Genomic DNA, 25,883 nt, shown 5'->3' with positions numbered 1-25,883 from the left:
TATATCTGTGTAAAATTCCACACATTTAGAGTAAAATTAATCTATTTCTAATCCCACGACTGAATCCAGAAATATTTTTAGCCAGATTAATATATCCCTACTTGGCCAGAATTCCTTATGGAACAACAGGTAGAACCTCTAACACCTTCCAGTTAGCACATTATTACCTACTTTAAATAAGTGAGTATTCCTTGAATGAGTACTAATTCTGAGGCATTAGACATGTGTATTTCAAATAATGACATCAATCAATAATTTAAAAAAATTTATTTTTAGAAGTTGAACAACGATTCATTGCAGACTTTCTGATGAAACAATTAGCAGTCTCAAAGATGATTTCAATAATTTTTAAAGAGCACCGTGTGAACACAAATCAATCTAAAGAGGCACATTTTTGCAAAGAATTAGAATACATAAAAGATCCCATTGAATACACGTGGCATTATTCCTAGTTTTATGGATACTGTGTTAAGTAAGTCCTGGCAGAAAATACTTACTGATAAATTTATCTATAAATTGGTAGCACTGAAAATATTAAAATTTACCTATTTGTGTGGTGTGTGTTTGTGTGTGTGTGTGCGCACACATGCACATGTTTGTGATTTTTGCTTTGCTTATTTTTTTTTTATGATTATCCTTTCTTACTGTTTGCTCTGAGCATCTTTCCTTACTTCAACTGACCAAACTACTCAGAACTTTTCTTGACACTCCTTTTCACACATCACTTTCCAGTTTTCAAATATTTCCAATAATGCCTTTTATTTTGGACAAGGACTTTGGTGGAAAAAAACTGAAGTACACTAAAATGAAACTGGACTCTATCCCAGTTCTACTCACAACCTACCAAAACTGTAATGCTTCAAACTAGGGCTAGGGAAATTAGCCTGTCAAGAACGCCTCCACCACATTTTTGTGATGGGCCGGAGCTTCCAGGTGCTGCTGCTACAAGGTGAGATGTAGATATATTTTCTTCTATTACTGTGCACTAACTATGAAATTTGATTGTCTCTTCACTTTCTTGTTTCAGCTGGCAAAGTATATAAAAATTCTAGATGGATCGATACCTAAATAAGAAATATTCATTACCTACAAAGCACTTTAAATATTTTCAATCCTTTCTATTTGACTACCCAACATTTCAATGTCCCTTCCTAATATAGGCCCAGCTTCCTTTCTTTATTCACACCTTGTCTTTTAAAGGTCAGTTACACATTTTGCAATCTCTCCAGCTTATTTACCTTGGGACATCTCTGTAGATGTAGCTCACTGTTGTCTATGTTTACTAGAATAACAGCCACAAAGCACAATGGGAGTTGACTTCCTAATTACTCTCTTATTGCCTTAAAAATATGATTTTAAAATAAAACTTATGTTTGAATCTTAACTTTGAGTAAATATTATGAAGAAAAAATGAATTCTTAAAAGACTTTATTCTACATACTACTTAAATGAGAAAATTTTCTGAAATTCAAACATAGCAAGCTCCATTTGCTCAGCAATGAGGTACTTGCACAAAGTTCCCCAAGGCCTTTTTGGTGTACAAATTTATAATAATGAAGACTACTTCTAAGGAAATAATTTGACATAAAAGTTTTTTTTTTCTCATTAAACTACTGCATTTAAAAAGTCACTCGAGTTGTAAACTCTCAAGAATAAGCCAGTTTTAGGATCACATTATTGTGTCACAGTAACAGAAATGTGAATCACATTTATTTCTTTAATTATAGATTCAGGTTCTCCTACATTCTTATTAGTGAGCTACTAAACTCTTGATATCAGTTGCTAGGAAAATCCAAATCATCATTCCTGGCACCAAGGTGCCAAGAAAATAATGTGCTATCATGAAAGCACATATAATCAGCTGCTTTTGTATTTTGGTTAACCAGGTAGTTTGAAAATTATGATCCCACCAGCACTGTCTTCAGATTTTAGAAGCAGAACTAGAGGAATTATACTGAGGTATACTTTGTGGTAGTTCTGTTGCCTCTATTGCCCCAGAACTAACCATGTTATTGAGGATGGATATGCAGAAATTATGCTTTACACCAGGTAGCAGTTACCATAGGTGACCAAACACCACGTGTGTATGGCATCTGTAACACATAGGGGTGAGAAACTAGCATGATTTTTCACTACTCTGAATTTGTGGACTTATGTATTTGAGCAAATTGTATTTTTTTCAAAATCTTTTCAATTTTTTAACCTATACTATTAAGTCCCCACATGTGGACTTATAACTTTTAGATTAATTTCCTATCTTACAGAAATATAAACATAAAAAACAAACAAACAAAAAACAAACCAAAAAAAACCCCAAAAAACAGGTTTTAGCCACCAAAGTTATTTGTTACTTTTTTTAGGGAAATTTTTATATAATTTAATCTGGGATTGGGAAAATATTTAACATTATCTGATGGTTACACAGTTGGCCAAATAAGACTTTTGATAAATCAACTAATCTGTCCTTGGGGGTAGAATTTGACGCCTACTTTAAAGTATTGAAAAAAAAAACACTAACTCTACAGTACATGTGTATAGGAGTTCAGTATTGTATTCAGGCTTGCAAATGTATTATTTGGTGGTTTTCACAAAGCTATTGCACATATACGGGGGTTCTGAGGAAAATAAAGCTGAGGTTTTGTTCCTTTCTTCTTACTGGGAGAAAACCAGCTTAACATGGGGTGAGAAAAAACACAACTGGTCTCCTACTGTGGGCTTAACTGTTATGGAGCAATGAGAAAATACTTACTACTTTAAAGGCTTTTTCCCCTTTATCACTGTGGTTTTCTCCAGGCATGCAGGTTGTTCAGCTTTAGCCTTGTTTATAGCATAGTCCTATTATTTTCATTTCATAATATAAACTTTGGTTCTTTACACTTTGCAAATTTGTATATGGTTTGCTGCTATTTTTATTTTTTCTGAAAAACCTCATTCAATGCCAGTTCTTCTGAAAACTCCTTAAAATCTAACTCACTACAGGTTTCTTTACTCCATGTTATAAAATCTGAATACAGATACTGTCCAAACTGTCCAAAGAATAATGTTTGAATTCACAGTAACAAAAGTTACAAAGTTTGTGCAAAAGACATTGTACACCATTGTAGTACATAGAGCTTGCTATAGTTAATTTTATATATAAAGCTGCATTTCTCATTAAAACTATTCTGTGCTACATTAAAAGTAAAGTATCTGATTTAATTTTTCCTTAATAATAAAACTGAATGCTCATTTAATCTCAGAAAATTTAAGATGCAAATTGCTTATTTATGATGTTTGTAAATGTTGTAATAAATCATTGGAACCTTTTAAACACCATAATTGCTTTGGAGCTCTTCAAGTTTTCCAAGGGTCATAAAGTAAACCCGGCTGTGGCGATTGCGCAGGGTAGAGGTAAAAAACAGCTTTAAAAAGAGAGAAAGAGACTCCATCAGTAAATGTTTAATATATTGTAACCTGATATTTAATAGATGCAACTATAATTTCAATTTATCTGCATCAACAAATTAATATATTGAGCCATACTGTTTTTCAGAACAGGAATTCCTCAAATTAAAGAATAAGAATTTAAAATAGTATGTAGTCTAAATTATATATTACAACATCTGTTCATTTTAATTTTATTAAAATAAAACTAACATACAATATTATATTAGTTTCAGGTGTACAATTTCACGTGTACAACATTTACATACTTAAAGAAGTGATCACTATGATAAGTCTAGTAACAATCTGACACCATACAACATTAGTATTACAATATTATTGACTATATTCCTTATTCTGTACATTATATCCCCATGATTTATTTTATAAGTGAAAATTTGAACCCCTTATTCCCTTTCATCTTTTCCCCCCTTTTAAAAAATTTTCAACTACAGTTGACATTCAATATTCGTTTCAGGTGTATAGCATAGTGGTTAGCACAAATTCTAGCACATGATAATGTGGTAAGCAAACATAAGTACTTTTCCTTTTTCTGTTACTGGATTATGTTAAAAACTATAAAAGTCAGATTTACTTAATCATTCTATTTCAAATATATTAATATGAACATAGACAATAATGGATTTTGCACCCAACAGAATAACCACTAAACTTTGCTTGGGACATGTCAGTATTTTTAATTTTTCTGAAAAGTGTTTTCTTTTTTTAAAAAAATTAAATTTCATCATTTGCCAGGTCAATGTTTCTACTTCCAAATGCAAAATTGTTCTTATCAATATTATGCCAATTTGGAAAATATAGCATAAATATATTTATGGTCAGAAGGAAAAGTATATAAATTTCCTTAGTTAATTTTCATTGCTTGCTTTATTTTTTTCTCTAACTGGAGGATGTAAACTATACCTTGTCACCTCGGGTACACAGAAATCTCAGCTTCTTAATTGACCTGCGCTTCAGTTCACTTTCCAAAAGACTTGATTGCAAAGAGCGGACTTCAATTGCCTTTTGCCCCCATCCTGTGGTTCTCTGTGTACACTCATAAGCTACAGTAAAAAATTAAAAGTCAGAAATTCACAAAATATTTCTATCAGTGATAGAAAATTATAACCACAGTCAACATTCAATTATTAAGAGGCTGATTATTACATTCTTTTTTTCCTCCTTCTATAGTCAGTTATTTAGCCATTATGCTGCCCAGCAGTGGTGTTAAAACCAGCTATCTACTGTCAGCATTGTGACCAACACTGAATAACTAGATCTCAATTAGTTTTTGTAGTCATATAATCCAATACCACAGACAAAGCTAAGAGTTAATTTTACCCTGTTTGTAGAAAGCCAAATCTACCCACAGCTATTCTTTATTTTACAGTCTAGTTGAGGTATAGCATTCCATAATGGTTTGTAATTGTGCTCAAGTAGCATACATGGAAACTTGACAAATATTCAAAATTAAAACTTAAAGGATGACTTGCTCAAATAATGATTTTAGCAACTCTAATGCAAGTCAATGAATTACTACATTATAAAAAGAAATAAAGGTAATTTGATACTGTTAATGCTCTCTCTTGCTCAGGAAGCTTTTATAAGATTTCAACTTTTGTACCCTGGTTTATATTACTAGATGACAATAAAGATTATACAATTGCTTTAAAGCAGAAAACCTAATTATGTAAATAGCCATATAGTCAGCTAGTGCTATAAGGTATTTTTGACACAGGTAACAGTATTATTGATAAATGTTTAACTTTCAAGTTGATGTTCTTTATGTACCTTATGGGGAAGCAAATTTCCATCAGTAAATACAATCCTGTACTTAAAATAACATTAAAATTTTGAGTCAAGTTAAAATAATCTAGAGAACACTAGAAAACAAGGCACCTTCATTCCCATATTAACACAACTAAAATTAGAATTCATTTCATTAGACTTTGCCTTTTCTTCTATTATACTCTGCATTGATATAATTACAATATAATTAAATTTTTTTCCTTATCTTTCTCAAAGGTTCTAGGATGCCTTTGTTTAAACAAAATCTACCTGGCACACACACACACACACACACACACACACACATACATATATATGTATATTTAATATATATATGCATACACATATATGCATATTTAATATGTATATATACGCATACATACATATGTATATGTATGTGTATATATGTATATATATATATATACATATTAAATATGCATAAAATAACCCATGAAAAAATATTAAACTTTTATAAAAGTGAATATTTATAAGCAGTGTGAGCCATTTGGAATCCCTCAATTAAAACTTGCCACACATTTATTTCTTGCTTCCTTTTACATTACAATTCAAAACATTTATGTGTATTAAATTGACACAAAATTGTAATTAAATTACAATCATTTTATTCAAACAATGGAAGGAGACTTTATAAGTCCAATTTCAGACTAGAATTAAAATCATTCCAGATATAAGGGAAATAAGTGGAATCCATGGCCTGAGTGATGGGAATGAGTAATAGATTTTGTCTATCTAGATTTGAATTTTTTCACCTATGTGAATACATCATTAAAATTGAATTTTTGTTATCAACCACACAGAGTAAAATTTTCTAAACTTAATGCCCAGGTTACTTGCTGAGTCCAAGAACTCAGTTCATATGACATTACAAAATCTCCACCTTAATTCTGAAATACACCAATCTGCCACTTAACATAGCTACTGAGCTAGCTTACTTACGAGATAGAGTCCAATGATTTGGAGTGGGAATGCTTAGTGTTACTTGCTGTGTTTGTATATAGATTTTTGTTAAGTTTGTATATAGATTTTTGAACATCTAGAGCAATGATCTTATTATTGAAAACATTTAATATAACCTAAGGGAATGTAAATTTCAGATTGGGGAAATCTGGATCTTGGTTAGTTTCAACTAACAAAGCAGTTATTTTTAGACAGAAAAAGAAAGCAATTGAATTCCTTAATATCAGTGTTATACTACAGTCTTTAATATACTCTCAAAATAGCCTTAATACACAAATCAAAATATCATGTTCTCATGTTATAATTTATTTTACACATAAAGAGATGGTTTCCAAATTCTAGCAACTTAAAATAGCTTTTTGTTTTAGATCCAAAGTTGTCCTAAGGACAAGAGCTGTACCAGATGACTTATGATTGTCTAGCAGCATACATATAAAGGTTTGTTCAGTTTCCCATTTGAACTGAATTTTCTTATTCTAACTTTTGATTAACACATTGATCACAAAATTACCAATTTAATGGTTAGATCAGGATTCATTATTTTCAGGTTTTATTCCTCAAGTAAAGGTAATTTGTCACTTAAAATGATTTTAAACCCTCTGTGAGTTCTTACATGTTTGAAGAAATTGGAGGTTTTCCCAAAAATCCTTAACTATATGCATGCAAAAATAAATGACTCTACAGATGCAGTGCAAAGAGTCATCACCCCATAGTGAAACAGATTTCCATTAAAAGGCAGTTCTTTCAAACTGGACTTACAGCCACATGAGGATTATATTTAGCCACTTAATAAAGATTTCAGAAGCTTCTGGCTTCTCTATTGACAAACTACCTCTCTCTCTCTCTGCCTCCCTTCCTCCCTCCCTCTCTCCTTCCCTCCCTCCCTCCCTATCTTTCTCTCTCCCTCCCCTTTATTCTTTATTTGTTTCATTACACTCCTCCTCCTTTCAGGAACATTTATTCTCCATCAAACTATTCTAGTCTAATATTTTTATGGTTCATATGCATTTGGTTCTCTATCTAGAATAACTTCTGTAGTCACCAAGCCTCAGAGACATATAGAAGAATCTTAAGTTATTCAGATTTCCCAGATATGCAGTCCTGCATTGGTCAGGAAGAAAAAATATCCTGGCTGATGACCGGCCTGATGAAGATGAAAAGGCAGTTTTCTTCATGCTGCCATCTGGGTGCTACCTATTAGGCTTTCCGGCCAGTCATATTTATCTCTTTGTAAATGAAGGATGATGAAATCTTAGTGACAACCAATATGTCATATATTCAGTTTGTATTTAATTCTTCATAAGAATATTACTCATTAAACAGAACAGTATTGACTGCATGAAATAGAACCATTTTGCTTTGCTTTTATGACTATTTGTCAGTCTCCTAAGAAAAAGTTAAATCCCAAAATCAATGTGATGTGATGAAACATTTTCAATATCTGCAAGCAAAAAGAATTAAAATAAAATTGTACATTATTGTGGAAAGGAATTCCTTCCTATTTTAATTACATGATTATTGGAAATAAACAAGACAGCCAAAATCAGTCTCTTTGTTAAGTAGCCTGTGGATTTGTTAAGCTTATGACAAGGGAACAAGTATGCAGTATCCCAAATTAACCATATGCCTACAGAAAACGTAATACTTCAGGAAACAGAAGCTTCTACGAGATTATCTGAAAGAGGAAAAAATTTTATACATACCTACTGAAGATGGTATGTCTTTCCACACTTCAAGGATCTTCTTGAAGAGTTGTTCATTTGCTTCCATAGACAGGTCTTCAGCATTAAAGGTGAGCATCATGCCAATTCCCAAGGAATCAGGTAAAATGATGATATTCTGTGGTATAATGATTTCCAGGGGTTGGAATTACGTTTCATCAGGATTTATATGTCCAACATTTTATCACTACTAGTTTAATTGAATCAGATTGTTTGAGCAATAAAGACCAAAAAGGGGTTCAAAGTACAGGGAAGAAGAAAGAATTCTATCTCAATATTAAACAGCATGGTATCGAACCCTTAAAAAGAGCCTTACTTATGTCATAAATTCATCACTGTTTAATATTCTCCTTTATATTTAGGAGAAATCTTTGCTTGAAAATGCAGAGATATATTTTCAACACAGAGAAATTCATTAAAATTTCACAAAGTATTACGTAGAATGATAGAAGAAACATTACTTGTTTCAGAGATTGATTTCAGTACATTAATGAATACTTTAGTAATGAATGTGTGAATAAAGTAAAAAACACACAATCACTGGTTATCAGAAATAAAAAATTAACTTAAAAATAGATTGAGCTTGAAATTTTTACAAGGGGCCACTTTATAATCTTCACTGCTTGAAATATGTTACCCTCCCTTCAGAAAAAAAACATAGGATTTCTTATCCAATTTATGTAATCTTAAAACACCGTCAATATACAAATTTGGAGACATATTAGGTAACATAATATTAAATACTAAGAATTTCTAAATTTCATGATACATAAAACAATGTAACAAAATTTACTTAAACTACAGTTATCGCCATGTTAATAGTATTTCCCTGAGAAATGAACAATTATATTCCTCTATCATTTCTCCTAATTAGCAAGTTACGAGTGAAAAAAAGGTCAGAAACTATACTTGCCAAACCCAGAGTACTCAGGCTAAGTGCTTGAGGCCATGTCTCAGCAACAACAATCCTTAAAACTAAAATGGGGATCCAGAGGTGAAAAGCAATTTTTATGCGTTCCCTGGGCACTCGCATGAGCAACTGAATCAGAAAAGAGATAAAGGAAGAGAGAAAAAGAAATTGCAAGAAAGAAGGTTGTCCCCAACAAAATCTATTTAGAATAAAGCTGGACTTCCGTAAATCCAGGCAGCCTGAGAGGTAATTCTCTTGCCTCTCAGATGGTTCCTGAAGTAATCAGATATTCTTTAACACATGTGGCTACTTTGTAGCATTACAGCTTTTGTAATCTAGCAGTCTTGAAAAAGTATTATTTTTAGTATATGTTGTTTCAGAAGACACTCTTCCCTTATATTAGAGTCCTTTCTCTTTTAATGGGTCAAGACACTAGGGTGTTTAGCTAAAAATACAATTTTTGAATATACTGAAGTTATCCTAATTAGGTCAGACAATTTAAAAAGAAAAAAACTCACCTTCTCTCCTTGCTTCCACAATAATTACCTGATTGCTTCAAAAGGAAATAATTCTCCTTGCTTAGTAATCAAGTGGAACACAGGATTTAATCTTGTTGAATTACTTTTGAAATAAGTGTAAACTTGGACCAGTGCTGCAATGGTCAATACTGCACTAGCTTCAAAATAAAGCTGTGTCACATAACATTCAAAAATAAGATGCAGGAAGCTATGAGACACTCCAACTGAAGAATACTATAATACTTACATTAAAATTAAACTGATTTCTAAGTGCCTTTGGCTTGGCTTGGTTCAGTATTTTCTACATTATGAATAGGGTGATCTCTATATAATCATAGGTGACAACTGAGTGATCAGTTAATTATATTAATTATATTGTTACTATGACCAAACATTTTTTTTAAATGTCTCCACTAATGATTTGACAATGGCTATATGTAATTGTCAGAGATGTATGAGATAATCCTGCAAGTTATGCAAAATATCACATTAGTGATTTAAAAGTGCAAAAAGTTTTCTCTTGGACTTTTGTATAATGTTAAACTGCTAAAATTTTAGTTGTTGACAAACTGAGGAATTAAGAAAGGGTAAAACAGATTTGTTGTTTCAGCCCTTCCTTTTAAATATAATTTTCAACAGGAAAACATCATTGCCACCAATAAATCTGAGACACAGGCAGAATTATATTTTGTATGGTGTGTGGGGGATGGGTAGTATTACATTATGTTTCAGCTGTTTATAGAAATGATGCATACAGTATTTTTACAAATATCCATTTCTTAGATGTGTCATATTTTCATTATTTATAATTATTTAAGAGTTGAGATGCATTAGCTTTATAATATTGAATTCCTTGATCAGAAATTCTAAGTATAGTTGATATTGTAAGAGAACACTTTATGATCATTTTCTATATATCAAGTACTATAATATGGATAAAGAAGGGAGATACACATAAAAATGCTGCAATACTGGTGTATTTTTAAAGAATCTGCTAATAAATTATGGGGTGCAGGAGGATTAAACAAGGAATGCAAACTCATATGTCTATTAGTGGAGGTTATTATAAATACATAAAGGTGAATGGATAGAGGATGTATAGCATATCCTCCATCTAAAAGGAGGCAGGCACAAATCATTTCCAATTGATAACGACTAGGTGGTAATATGTGCCTGGTGCTGTCAGATCTTTTGGTTTATCAACCGAAGTCCAGATTGTTAAGTATAAGCTCTATTCATTTAAAAACACACGAAAAGCACTGTGCCAGACAAACACTATTTATCTGTAGAACAGACTCAGCTGTCTGGACTATGAAGCCATTAGTGATTTTTGTTTATTCATTTTACTTTCTGGCACTCTAGACTTACCTTTTCGGTCTCAGTTCTAGTATAGATATTGATAATCATATTTTTAAATCTTTAAGAGTTTTGACAGTTGTTGAAAACTCAAATTGTGGTAAACAATAATTTCCAGGGATCTTACGTTATTTGGCAGGGTCACATCAGACATAACCTCAGATTCTGCATCAATGATGTGATATCCATCTGCTGAGCTGAAGAAAATCTTTAGTCTTTTTTCAGAACCAATAGCCAGGTCAACTGTCACTGGCTTATGACCAAGTGTTGGAAATACCTGTAAATATAAAACCAAATATGGCCAAAAGGCCAAAAATGACACTCTAAGGCAAAAATTCCCCTGCCCTTTTGTTTAACAGCTTTATAAAACCCAGATGATTTTTTAAAAATGACATCATGTATTTAGAGACTTATATATTACAACTATTATTAGGTCTGGTACTACAATAAGAACATACTTATATTCAGGTTCTCAATATTGACTTTCCCTTCAAAGCCCAAATCTCTAATAATCATAAGAGCCTTGTATGGCCCTGAACCCTGTTTGCTGTCTTTAAATTCCTTGCCTTGAGCTTCAGCAAATGAAGGAGCTCATCTGGTCTCTTAAAACGGTTCGCTGGATCAGCTGCCTGTATTTTTGCCAGTATTCGTATATAGGCTTCATAGGACATGTAGTCTCCTTCAGAGTCTGCTGATTGATCAATGCATACTTGGTGGGGAATGAAAAAGGCCAGACACGTTAACCTACCATAGACTGGATGTACTTTAGGCTCCTATGGTTCCTAGTCCAAGGAAACAAAAAGCCAAACAGGATTCACTGCCAAGTTCAGGTCACAGTAGAGGACTGGGCATCACACGATTCACCATACTGTAGCCATGAGGTGGGATTCAAGAACTGGAGTGAGGACTTGGACGAGGAACTGTGTATCAGGCTAGACAGAGTGTTGGTACTTATCTTCTTTGCTTTCCAGCTCCATACCAGGCAGCTCTGACCAATCAGCAGACACCCAAGAATAAACCCATATCCAAATACTGACAGCTGACCCAAGGCCCAATTTAGGGAGATCAGATCAGGGATGTGATTTATGTCAGGGAAGGCCCAGATTGTCTGTATAGTAGTCTGTGCTAGTTAGAAAATAACATATTTACTGTGCAAATAGACATTGAGGGGTAGCCATAAAAATTAGCTCATCTTTATTGTATACATATGATGTTTTGGCATACAATATACACCATGTGAACAGATCTTGACTTAAGACACAAAAGAATTTCATGAATACCTTGCTGAGGTCTATCATGATGTGTCCTTATCAGCACTTTGTAAAAACTTGTCCATGGACCAACTAGTTCAAAATCACCTGGGACATTTGCTAAAGATTCCCAGGCCACACTCCAGATGTATTAATTTGGCCTGGGGTTGGGTCTGAGATTTAAACATTCAACAAATGCTCCAGATGATTCTTATGCATGTCCCAGATTAAGACTCCATATAATGCTACCAGTTCATTAATCAGTCCTCCATACTATGGAATAAGTATAACATAATCTTATTTATGTGGAATTCCGAAGCATTATAAAATGATAATGCAGGTAAAAGGAGTCCCCAGTTTATGAGATGTGGTCTAAAAAACCATCAGCAACGTAACTGTTTAGGACGCTAAATTGTTACCTTAAGAGGCTGATCCATAGAAGTTCAGTTAAACCACAATAAAGATGGAAATAGTACTGGTAATCCAAATAAGCCTAACCACCATTCCTTGCAATAGTTCTAGAGAAAAATGTGTTTAGAGTTCCAGCTTGGAAGGAATATAAACCCACCTTTTCCTCCCCACCCCCAGCTATTGTAGCCCTAGTAATTAAAGGCTTTCTCTTCCTTCATTCTTCTACCATTGGGTTCCCCCCTCTACCATTGCCACACCTTTCCTTACCTTCCCTCTGCTCTCCACCCCCCACTAAGATTGAACGAGGACTTTCTCAACTTCAAGTCATTGGAGTGGCACCCAAGGCCTGTGTTGGGGCTCTAGAAGAGAAGGTCTTCATGTTGACTACAGGAATTGGGAGTGAGGAGCTGGTGGGGAGGTCCTCTAAGGGAAGGAAGGGGTCAGGGATTTCCCTCACATTCTCCCTTGCTGTGAAGCCTGTGAATTGTCTAAAAAAAGGGTTAAATGATAATTATTGAGATGGCATATTCAAATTACATTAACTGTAGAAGAATAGTATATATTTCTGCTATTATACACCAAAATATTTTTCGGTTTACAATTTCTCAAAATAAAAAAATGTATTATCAAAAGGAAAAGGAGATCACTTACTTTAATCGCAGTGCTTTCATCAAAGGACTTTGGTGCCCAAGCATAAAGGTGAATTGATGATTTCAAAGCAATTGCAATATATGTTGTTTCTTCATGTTGGACTACAATGATAAAATACAAAGAAGTAACAATGCCACAGAGTTAACAAGAACACTCAAGTATTTGTATTTGTCACTGAAGTCTAATAACCACAGTGTAAGAGCACAGATCACATATTTTTAGAAAAGTTATTTGGTTACAATTTGATGCCCCCCCCAAAAGGCAACAAAATTATTATACAGTTTAATGGAATGTAAGCATTAGCCTTAAAGAGCACTTTAAGTTGTACACTGCAAACTGTAGACCACTGCTCAAATAAATTAAAGAAGACCTAAATAAACTTAAAGACTTCTTTTCTTCATGGATGAGTAGATTTAGCATTATTAAAGGGCAATACTATCCAAAGTGATCTACATATTCAGTGCCATCTCTCTTAAAATTCCAGTGACCTTTAATGCAGAAATGCAAATGCTGATTCTACAATTCACATGGAATTTGAAGAGGCCCCACATGGGCACAACAATCTTGAAAAAGAAAAACAAAGTTGGAGGACTCACACTTCCCAATTTCAAAACTTACTGCAAGCTCCACTAATCAAAACAGTGTAGTACTGACATAAAGATAGGCATATAGATCAATGGAGTAGAGTTGGGACTTTATAAATAAACCCATACATCTATGGTCAATGATGTCAAGATCATTCAAGAGAGAAAAAAAATAGCCTTACCAAGTTTTTGTATCAGGGTAGTGTTGGCCTCATAAAATGAATTAGGAAACAGTGCCTCCTCTTTCATTTTTTGGAAGAGTTTTAAAAATGGTAGCAAGAGACAAAGATGGATATTTCATAATGATAAAGGGGACAAAACGTAGAAGACATAATACTTATCAATCTATATGCTTCCAGTCAGGGAGCACCAAAATATATAAAGCAACTACTAACAGAAGAAATGCTACTAAAGAAGGACTGAGTCAAAGAAGAAATAAAAATAGAGACGAAAAGACACATAGAACCAAATGAGAATGAAAATACAACATATCAAAAAATTTGGTATGCTGCAAAAGTGGTAATAAGAAGGAAGTTTATATCATTACAAGCCTATTTCAACAAACAAGAAAAATCCCTAATAAGCAACCTAACATGACATCTTAAAGAACTAGAAAAAGTAGAACAAACGAAGACCAAAGTCAGCAGAGGGAGAGAAACAATAAAAATTAGAGCAGAACTAAATGAAACAGAGAACTAAAAGGCAGTAGAAAAATTAATGCAACAAAGAGCTGGTTCTTTGAAAAGATTAATAAAGTTGACAACCCCTGGCTAGACTCACTAAAGAAAAAAGAGAAAAGACACAAACAAACAAAATCTTGAAAGGAGAAGTTATGACAGATATCACAGAAATACAGGGGACCAATAAAGAATACTGTGAAAGACTATATACTACCAAATTCAATAACCTGGAAGAAATGGGTAAATTCTTAGAAATATATAACCTTCCTAGATTGAATCACCAAGAACTTGAAAACCAAAATAGACCAATTAACAGCAAGGAAACTGAAACAATCATCATATATAGATGACGTATTACAGAATTGTACACTTGAAACTTACGTAACAACAAATGGTACTCGGACAACTGAATATCCACATAAAAAAGGGGGAAAGTTGGACCCCTTATCTTACACCATACATAAAAATTAAGACAAAATGTAAGAGCTAAAATTATAAAATTCTCAGAAATAAATATAGGAATAAATCTTCATGGCAATGGATTCTTATATTTGACACCAAACACATAAGCAAAAAAAAAGTATTAAATCATCTTTTAATACTTGGTAGAATTCACTCGTGAAGTCATCTGGTCCTGGACTTTTGCTTTTGGGGTGGTTTTGTTTGTTTGTTTGTTTGTTTTTTACACTTAAAATTTATCGGAGTGACAATGGTGAGTAAAGTTACATAAGTTACAAGTGTACAATTCTGTAATACATCATCTATATATGATGATTGTTTCAATTTCCTTGCTGTTAATTAGTCTATTTTGGTTTTCAATACTAGCAAATCGAATACAACAATACATTAATAAGATTATACATCACGAGCAATTTGGGTTCCTTCTAGGGCTATAGGGTTTGTTCAACATATGGAAATTGAACAATGTGGTATATTACATAAACAAAATAAAGGATAAAAATTGTATAAATAGATGCAGAAAAAGCATTTGACAAGATACAAATTCCATTTATAATTAAAACACTTAATAAAATGGGCATAGAAGGAAAGTACCTAAACACAATATACCATATACAACAAACCCTCAGCTAATATTATACTTAATAGTGAAAAACTAAAAGCTTTTCTCTAAGATCAGAAACAAGACAGAAATGCCCTGTGTTACCACTGTTATTCAACGTAGTGTTGGAAGTCCTAGCCACAGCAATCAGGCAAGAGAAGGAAATGAAAGGCATCCCATTGGGAATGAAGAAGCCAAATTGTCACATTTTACAGATGACACGATTCTTTATACAGAAAATCCTAAAGACCCCACCAAATAACTATTAAAAACAATAAACAAATACAGTAAACTTGCAGGATACAAAATCAATTTACAAAAGTACATTGTGTTCCTATATACTAACAATGAAATTTCAGAAAAGAAATGAAAAAAAGCCCATTCCTTCTACAATTACAAAACTAAAATAAAATACTTAGGATAAACTTAACAAAGGATAAGTTTTCAGACCTACACACTGAAAACTATAAGACATTATTAAAAGACATTGAAGAAGACACAAAGAAATGGAAAGATAGTCTGTGTTCGTGTATTGGAAGAAACAATATAGTTAAAAATTGCAATATTATAGATGATGTATTACAGAATTGTAAACCTGAAACCTATGTAACTTTACTAACAATTGTCACCCTAATAAACTGTAATTTAAAAAAAAACTGGTAATATTATGCAAAGCCATATAGAGATTTAATGCAATCCCCAGAAAAATCTCAATGGCATTTTTTTAAAAAAGAAATAGAGCAAAAAAAAATCATCAAATTTTTATGGAATCACAGAAGACCCCAAATAGTCAAAGCATTCCTGAGAAAAAAGAACAAGGGCAGAAGTATCACACTTCCTGACTTCAGAGTATACTACAAAGCAACAATAATCAAAACAGCATGGGACTGACAGAAAAACAGACATACAGACCAATGGAACAGAACTGAGCACTCAGAAATAAAACCAAATATCTATGAGCAAATAATTTTTTTAAAAATGGAGTTAAAAACATACAATGGAGAAAAGAAAGCCTCTTTAGTAAATGGTTCTGGGAAAATTGGAAAGCCACATGCAAAAGAATGAAAATAGACTGCTATCTGTCACCGTACATCAAAATTAACTCAAAATGGATCAAAGACCCAAATATAAGACAGGAAACAATAAATCACATAGACGAAAAGATAGGCACTAAACTTATGGACTTTGGTCTTAGAGAGTATTTTATGAATGTGACTCCAAAGGCAAGGGAAGTGAAAGCAAAAATAAAGGAATGGGACTATATCAAACTAAAAAGCTTCTGTACAGCAAAAGAAACCATCAACAAAACAAAGAGGCAACCAACCGAATGGGAGAAGACATTTGCAAACAATGTCTCTGATAAAGAGCTAATACCCAAAATATATTAAAAACTCATACAACTCAATAACAAAAAAAGCAAACAATCACATTAAAAAAAAAAGGGCAGAGGATCTGAACAGACAGCTCTCCCAAAAAGACATACAAATGGCCAACAAATATATGAAAAGATGCTCAATTTCACTAGCTGTTAGGGAAATCCAAATCAAAACCACAGTGAGATACTACCTCACATCTTTTAGAATGGCTATCATCAACAAGACAATTAATAACAAGTGGTGGAGAGGTTGTGGAGAAAAAGGAGCCCTCACAAACTTCTGGCGGGGATGTAATCTGGTACAGCCACTATGGAAAACAGTATGGAAGTTCTTCAAAAATTTAAGAATAGAGTTACTGTATGATCCAGCAATCCCTGTTTTGGATATCTATACAAAAAATCTGAAAACATTTATCCATAAAGATATATGTACCCTTATGTTCATTGTAGCATTATTCAAGACAGGGAAACAAAAGTGTCCTTTCATAGATGATTGGATAAGGAAGCTGTGGTACATATATACAATGGAATCTTACACAGCCATTACAAAAGATGAAATACTGCCATTTGTGACAACATGGATGGATCTTGAGATTACCATGCTAAGCGAAATAAGTCAGGCAGAAAAAGTAGAGAACCATATGATTTCACTCATATGTGGAATATGTAACGGAAAGCAACAAACGAACAAGATAAACAAATAAGCAAAAACTCATAGATAAAGGTGCCAGTTTAATGGTTACCATAGGGTTACCAAGAGGGAGGGGGAAGGTAGGAGAAGGTAAAGGGGGCCAAATATATGGTGATGGAAGGAGATTTGATTTGGGGTGGTGAACACACAATGCAATATATAAATAATGTATTATAGAATTGTACACTTGAAACCTATATAATTTTATTAACCAGTGTTGTCCGAATCAATTTAATTAATATTTAAGAAAAATAAAAAATGTAGATAAACCAGATTTTATCAAAACTGAAATGTCTGTGCATGAAAGGACACTGTCAGAAAAGTGAAAAGGCAACCTATGAAATGGGAGAAAATCTTTGCAAATCGTTTATCTGATACTGGTCTAGTATAAAACGATTGCTTTACGATTCAACAACAGGAAGACAAATAACCCAAGGAAGATACACAAATGGCCATTAAACACTGACAAAGATGTTCAATGACAGTAGCCATCAGGGAAATTCAAATTAAAACAATGAGATGCATGCAACATTTCACCCAGTTGAATGCTAGAATCAAAAGACAGACAATTGCAAGTGTTAACAAGGATGAAAAGAAAATGGAGCCTTCACACTTATGGCAATGTAAAATGGTGCAGACACTTTGAAAAACTGTCTGCAAGTACTATCCAAGAGAAAGAAATCTTTCATTCTCATGTATAAAGACATGTATGAAAATGTTCATACCATCATTATTCCTAACAGCTAATAAGTGGAATGAGTGTAAAAGTATAAATAAGAGATACATTAAAAAATGGATTAACCGAAGGTGATATATCTATAAAGTGCAATACTAGTCAACAACAAAAAGGAAGTACTGATACATGTTGCACAGGTTACAGAATGGATGAACCTTGAAAATATGTTAAGTGACAGAAGCCTGTCACAAAAGACCTCATAATGTAAGATTCCATTTAAATACATTGTCCAGAAGAGACAAATCTATAGCAAAAGGAAGTAGATCAGTGGTTACTGTGGACCCTGAGAAAGAAGATACCTACTGAGAAGTGTACCTGATGGCTAAGTGGGCTCGAATTTAAAAACAGAGCCTGGCAGCCATTTCTGAATAGGGGCCTCTCATACAAACCATACTTCAGGGAAAAGCCTGCAATCAACTGCCTGCCTCCCACAGTCAACTGCCTGTCTGCTCTGTGTTTCTGTTAGCTGAGCTAGCTCTTATAAAGGAGTTCCTGGAATTGTATTTCAACCAATAGGACTGAGGCTTTCCTCGTCCAATCCAAACTGTGCAGCTATATCCGCAACAGCATCTTCACCAACCCATCAGAATGGCCCCATTATGACTAACCAGGGCAATGACCTTCAGACCAATCAAACTATGAGGATTTGAAGTCCTCATTTGCATGAAGATGAACCAATCAGGGACCAGGGGTGGGGACTTCTGCCTACTATATAAGTCAGCTCCCCTCTGGCTCATACAGCCCGCTTTCCTTTTCCATGGAAGAGTAAAGCCTGTGTTTCCGAACTGGATCTGAAACACCAAATACATCTCACTAGAGCAGAGTGGAACAGATCAGCACAAGGCAGAATGGAGTGCACCAGTCTGGAGAAGTGGAGCAGACCAGACAAGACCAAAGCAGAGCTGTCTAGCCTGAGAGGGGCCTCGCCACAAGGCCAACTCACAGCCATGCTGTTTCACAGCCTTGCTGCTTCATAATTGAGCTGTAATACTTTTGAACTGTTACACAGTTGCGCTGTATCACAACTGAGCTGTTTGCATTGAAAAAAGTGTCCTTCTTTACCACATCCCTATTGGGGATTCCTGTTGGCACTGGAATTGGCACCAACGACCATCAGTTGACATTACCTAGGATTGTGAGGGGAATAATGTGAATGTAAGAGGCATTGAATGTGGAGTGACTGCTAATGGTGGTGGGGAAGATGAAAATTAAATCATGGTGATGGTTGCACAACTCTATAACCATAACCATTTAATTATATACTTTTAAATGGGTACATTTTTATGGTATGCAAATTATTTCAATACAGCTTTTATTTAGAGAAAAATGCATAAAATAGTATATGGTTTTCTTTCTAGCTAGACCTTTCGTCTCTTATGGGATATATTGTCCTACCTTCTAGATTTATACTTTGTACTAAAACCTCTCTTACTTCACAGGGACATTGCCTCTGTCCTCTCTAGCCAGACTTATCTGAAACCAGTATGTAAGGTCTCTCTTTCTCTTCTAGCTTACACTTTGTTTCCTTTGCACTGTTCCCAGATGTTCAAGGAAGCATGATTAACTTGAAACCTATATAATTTTACTAACCATTGTCACCCCAATAAATTTCATAAAAAATAAATAAAATAAAACCCCAATAAGCAAAGTAATTCTACTGTTCCAGCTGTCAGTAGGACAAATGTTTTTCTTCATTATGAGAACTGGGATGGGTTGGCATGAGATCAGCTAGGAACACTAGACTTAGCTAGTCCTAGTTCTTCCATCTACCAAGAGCACAGATTTGCAAGATGGTTATCTTTGTAAACTCTCTCTTATTGAACTAAAAAATTTGCAAGTTGGTAGGAAACAATTCTGCTATATGAATTCCTGGGTTAACATCTGGGGATATCATTCACTTCTGGCTACTACATTTACATAATATGACTTGAAGGAAAGTGGTGATACATAAAACTAGAAGAAAGTAGTATATTTAATGTCTAATTTGGGTGTTCATTTCTCTCTTCAATGGTGTATGTGACATATGTACACACATATGGAAACCTATCCTGGGAAAGCCTCTTTATATGCAGAACAGACATTGTCAGTCAGAATAGAAATAGACTGATGCAACTCATATTATGCAATTCTAGCTATCTCTTACCTGTATCATTAGTTCTGTCTCATGGGGCAACTAGTGAAGAAGAAGAAAATGAAGGCTGAGAGTAGGGGGATTTGCTTCAGAAACAGAACAGAATGGGATAACATTATTTCCTAGTTGTTGACAGATGAGAGCAAGATTCTGAAACTCTGGAGTCATTACTCCATTTCACAGTGGATGGTTGTGAGGAGACAAGGGATATGAAAACACTCTAATAAGACAGGAAATATTTAGCAGTTATATTCATGAATCTGGACAGTGGGAGTGAGAGCCAGCAGATCATAGAAGAATTTTCCTTTTGATTCATCGTAAAGTTTCCTGGTCAGTATTAAGAGGGGTTTTGCAATTAAAAATAAAAGGAATTATTATGTGATTTTATTTATTGCTGTTTCAAAGAAAGGTGTCATACGAATCACCATTCAGGTTACTGAAGATACATCAAGGATATTTATATAGTTGAAGTTAATAAAGAGACAGGAAAATAATATCAGTTCATCTGGACTAATTAGAGTGACTGGGGAGAAAAGAAAGGAGAGAAAGTAAACCAAATTTAACTTCAATAGCTATTCAAATCAATCAATATTTTCTCAATAACAGCCATAACTGTGGCATAAAAGACCTGGAAGATGTCTCAATGAAATTCACTCATTTTTGTATATGAAGTTACAATTTTTTTTCTCTACTTTCCTTTCACAACAATGTACTTCACCAAATGAAGGGAAGCAAAATTTGTCTACCTATGTTCAATATGAAATGGGACTTACGAACACTGAAGTGTTCACAGCCTGTCAACTTATCAATAGCTTTGCAGGCTTCCTCTGTCTTTAGCATTTCCTCTTGTCTTCTTTTACTTTCTGGATCATCATTCAAAATCTTGTTCCTCAGCCAGGTCAAATGATATACCCGAAGTCTGTTCTTACGTCCTGACAGATAAGAAAAGATAGTGTTTCAATTCAGTCTAGTTTGCATATATTAGAAGAATAAAAAAGTAAAGGTATTTTGCCTTTTAAACCAAATTTTTTCGCTAAAGTTAAAAGCACTTAAACACACACACACACACACACACACACACACACATGCACACACACACACACTGCATTAGAGTCATCCCTTCAGAGTTTGGACATTGAGAGCAAAGTTTCTTACAAAAGGTAGTCGAAGTGTCTCCCAGCTACCTATGTGCCTGTCTGAAGTGAATGTAAAATACTTCTTTTGGAGAACTTAAGCCTGCCACTGTGCAGACAACAGAATTACCATTCATTCATTTGTACCTTGGCTTTTATATAAGTCATGGCCCTTCTAGGATTCAAAGACCCAGAAGCTGTCCCTGGTAGTGTGTATGTATGAGAGAGATGTCTAATGTATTGATTGCTAGGCATTCAGGGACAGTGGGATGGATCGCTTTGTGCTCTTTCATTTCAGCATACTTACAAAATAATTGAATGGTTTCACAGTTACTTTTTCTCAACCCAATTTATCTTTAATGTTAAATTTCTAATTGTACCGTGTTTCCCCGAAAGTAAGACCTAACCAGAAACTAAGCCCGAGCATGATTTTTCAGGATGACCTCCCCAGAACATAAGCCCTAATGTGTCTTTTGGAGCAAAGATTAATATAAGACTTTGTCTTATTTTCAGGTAAACACGGTAAATCCCATTAAATACTTACAATTCCTTCAGAAAAAAAAACCACAGGCAATTAAAATTACCCATTTCTTTTTCTCTATAGTAAATTTATATTAATTTTTAAGGTTCACGACTACAATATTTCTAGGCCCAATAAAAGAATTCTTACTTATGCGAGAATGTGAAATACAATTTTACATGACATGTTTTGAAACAGTGTTAGAATTCAGACATCAATGTCTGTTGCCATTCTAAAATGGTAAAATAAGTTTGTGCTCTAAATTAGGCATATTTCAACACTCATGTTCTCAGCATGATTTGATGAAAACAATAATCCACATTTGAGAGAAACTTAAGCATTAAAAAGGGCACATTTGTGTTAGAGAAAGCACATCCATAGAGGATTTTCTCCTCTAACCAAAACTTAGTTAAAGCAAAGTTAATCATATTTAGAAATACACATAATCATTAATTAATGTGCAATATGGCTATTAGGTATGGACAGGAAGTATGCAAACATATATAGATGACTGTGAGTAGCATCATTTTATTCTACAGTCAAACCGGTTTTTTTTACTTTCCCATACTTTCATTAGTCATCTTTTAACTATAGTCAGCTTTAATGCTAGCGTTTTCCTGATACCAAGTACTGTTTAGTAATCACAGTCATTGCTAACATCCATTTACTTGCTCTCTTATCTTCAAACGTTCACGCTCTGACTGACCAAAGCTGAGAAATTCAACTACTACCGTGTTTCCCCGAAAATAAGACCGGGTCATACACCGTATTTCCCCAAAAATAAGACTGGGTCTTATATTAATTTTAGCTCCAACAGATGCATTAGGGTATATTCTCAGGGCATGTCTTATTTTTTCATGTACAACAATTTACATTTATTCAAATAGTCATGTCATCTTCTTCTGGAATATCGTCATAACGTACTAAATGCGTCCATCTGGCTGACAATCTTAACCGGGGCTTATTTTCAGGGTAGGTCTTATTTTCGGGGAAACGGTATGTGGGAAGAGTAGAAAGGCCTTAGGGGAATCCGTTCTTGCTACTAACCCTATCACTAGGCCCTTATGATAAAGTTGTGTCAGGGACAGACAGTATCAATTTTATCCAATTATTGTTCACTCCGTTCTTTGTTATGTTGGCTATATCATAAAAAAAAAGGTGCATGGTGGATGTTAATGTGGTCTTGTGTATAGGTAGGTGAAATTGTAAGTTATGAAGTAGTAGGTAGCTATTCAAAAAAGACTTGAAAGAATGCAGATGGCATGTTTTTTTTTCTTATCACAGATCTAGGTTAGGTACATTACAATAAAATATCCAGATACCAAAGGAGAGTTAGAAGTTACTTGAAGTTGTAAATAGGTAAGAAAATACAAGTTGGAAAGCCTGGTGTCCCAATTAAATGTTTTATTTAAAGTGCTTTCCTATGAACACTTTCACCTGAGAAAGTCCTTAGCCCAGTTTGCAACCTAATTAATCTATATAATTACTCAGCTAATTTTAGTTTTTAAACAAACCGGAGATGGTAATCAGCAAATTGAGTGGCTCTACAACTTGAATCTGACGGAATGGTCTTCTTTTTATAAGTTTAGTAATATCTGCCTTTCCGCTTCTGTCCATCAGATACAGATTAGATCGCGTTCCCAACAGCAAATTCACTCCTGTTCATATATAAAAAGAAAAGTGCTATATTAACTCAGATTACATTTTTATAATTGAATTTATGTTAGTATTGTTAGTATTTCTGCTATGCTAATATTCTGATTTATGTAAAGGTGACTTAACATTTCAGTCTAATGTTAACCTCATTCTGTATAACAATGGAATCTCTACCAACAGAACAAAATTTCATTGAAATACATAAAAATATAGGCGATAAACTCTTGGCAATATTCTACTGGCTAGTGTCTAGTGTGCCATTTCACAAATAGAACTTTATGCATATATCAGCACCCTTTAGTAGTATCCCAAACTTTATAAAAATGAATCAACTTTTTTGAAAATTACCATTAAACACTGAGGATGTCTAGCATATGCAAAGACTTTGATTCAGTTGATTTCTCATTCCTAAGTATAACTAAGGACTTTAATGCTTTAAAAAAATTATATGTAAACTGATTTTAAATTGAGTGATTCTGTGTTCATGAATACATTTAAAAACTTATATTGCTAAATGCCTATGAAATTAATTCCTATTTTTATGTATTTAAATTCCTACACTCTATTATTTCTCTGCTGGCCCTATTCACTCAAATATAAGTACTGTTTTAAAAGACCAGAAAGACAGGACTGAAATAGAAGATCAAAGTAAAGTCAGAATATACTTTAAACCACTGTAGGAGTTTCCCCCCATATCCTAAGACACAGGAGAAAATCAGCAAAGTCATGTAAGAGAGCATACTTCAGTGTCTTCCTTCTACTTGGAGAATGCAGAGGGTGCCAAAAAAATGTATACACACTTTAAGAAAGGAAAAAACTTTATTAAAATTGTAATACTCAATATATACCAATAACAAAAGACGAATACAAGTCATGTGTATACATTTTTTTTGGCACCCCAGTATTTGTGCTTTAAGGTTATAAGGAGTAAAGACAAGGGTCTCTGCCTTCATTTTCCCACTCTGTGCTTTACCAGTTCTCTAAGTAACAGCCAATGACAGGTTTATGAACTGTGTATTCCTCCCACAGGGGAAGCAGAGAGGGAGAAGGAAGTGCAGTAAATTTTGACTATAATCTTTTATTTTTCAAAAGAAATTTTCACAAGTTATAAAATGAGTTATTGGACATAAACTGGGTAGTTGCCTGACTTAAATGATAATGAAGTAAACTTGGCTTTCTTGTGATCTGACATATTACTTTAGCAGAACCTTGAGGATGACGTGTTTTTTCCTAAATTGTTCAATCCATATAACTATAATGTCTGCTACACTGCTCTATTTTTAATTTGAATTCTATCCCTTGTTCAATCATACATTAAGTAAAATCTATGAAATTGCAAGTTGGAGGTTGGCATTTACTTTGGATTACTCTCCTTGTGTTCATTTATTGTTTCATTTATGACACAGACTGGCTTGAGGTAAAAGATTGTCTCAGCACTGCCAATGTTATTATAATTCTTCTGGAACAAAGGATTGAAAATGTCTATCAGAGTTAAGAGATTATAGAAGGAACTTCCTCTGCAAATCCTCAAGATTATTTTAAAATAAGAACCTGCAGAAATCTTTCTTATAATATCTCATTAGGTATTACATGCTGCACATTCCCTTAAATTAAAAAACACTAAGCTCAAATTTTCAAAAATCATAACCTAGTCCAATTTTATATGTTAGCCCAGTTTAATCAGGTTAAAAATAAAAATAGAATAAAAAGGGGGGAGGGAGCATCAATTTAAACATCAAACCGCATTCAGTCAAAATAAATCAGCAAAAAAAGAGCAAATTAACCACTATAAATACCTATAAACACAAACACACACACACACACACACACACACACACACACACACACTCTTTCTTTTTGGTAATAACGAACAAATGTTTTACACCTTTGATTTTGCACAACATTGCTACATAGATAAAATATATTCTTTAAAAGAATGACTCAGTTGTATAAAACCAAACTCACCCCACAAAGAACCACAGCATATCTCAGAAGTGAATTCCTTTTCATACATGTGGATTAGTGGTTTTTTACATTCAGGAGAGACATACAGTGGGTTAACATTCACTTCAGAGGGTTTCTTAGGTGATTTCTCAGTTACTTCCACTAATCCAGCATATACTGTGAAGAAGTAAGGGAAATATATTTAGAGCAATTACTAGTGTATACACTGTATGTGTTGAGTGTTTTCACAAATGAGACACAGCCTAGAAAAGTTTCTTTGCCTTCATAGTACTTTAATTTTTTACTGGAGGTATCATTTGTGTAACTCCTAAACCAACAGATAACGTAAGTCATGATAGTTAAAATA

The 25,883-nt window shown here is 33.8% G+C and overlaps 1 protein-coding gene across 3 annotated transcripts in view; it reads right to left on the bottom strand.

Moving 5' to 3' along the window:
• Positions 1-252: 252 nt before the first annotated feature.
• NRK (Nik related kinase) overlaps positions 253-25,883 on the bottom strand; it is a 165,881-nt gene continuing 140,250 nt past the window's right edge. The window contains exons 21-29 of one of the 3 annotated variants that reach the window (XM_019713867.2): positions 25,538-25,693; positions 23,431-23,574; positions 21,037-21,195; positions 13,003-13,107; positions 11,261-11,403; positions 10,822-10,971; positions 7,893-8,052; positions 4,348-4,487; positions 253-3,401 (exon numbers count right to left, since the gene is read on the bottom strand). In XM_019713867.2, the coding sequence (XP_019569426.2) occupies positions 3,306-3,401; positions 4,348-4,487; positions 7,893-8,052; positions 10,822-10,971; positions 11,261-11,403; positions 13,003-13,107; positions 21,037-21,195; positions 23,431-23,574; positions 25,538-25,693 (1,253 nt within the window). In that variant the 3' untranslated portion in view covers positions 253-3,305. Of the gene's footprint in view, positions 3,402-4,347; positions 4,488-7,189; positions 7,631-7,892; positions 8,053-10,821; positions 10,972-11,260; positions 11,404-13,002; positions 13,108-21,036; positions 21,196-23,430; positions 23,575-25,537; positions 25,694-25,883 lie in introns of those variants that run through there. The other 2 variants (XM_019713865.2, XM_074323648.1) reach the window with 2 other exon arrangements.

Source organism: Rhinolophus sinicus, chromosome X, assembly GCF_036562045.2.
Source record: "Rhinolophus sinicus isolate RSC01 chromosome X, ASM3656204v1, whole genome shotgun sequence".
In the NCBI taxonomy this organism is placed as follows: Eukaryota; Metazoa; Chordata; class Mammalia; order Chiroptera; family Rhinolophidae; genus Rhinolophus; species Rhinolophus sinicus.
This window is presented reverse-complemented; position numbering and strand designations above follow the sequence as displayed.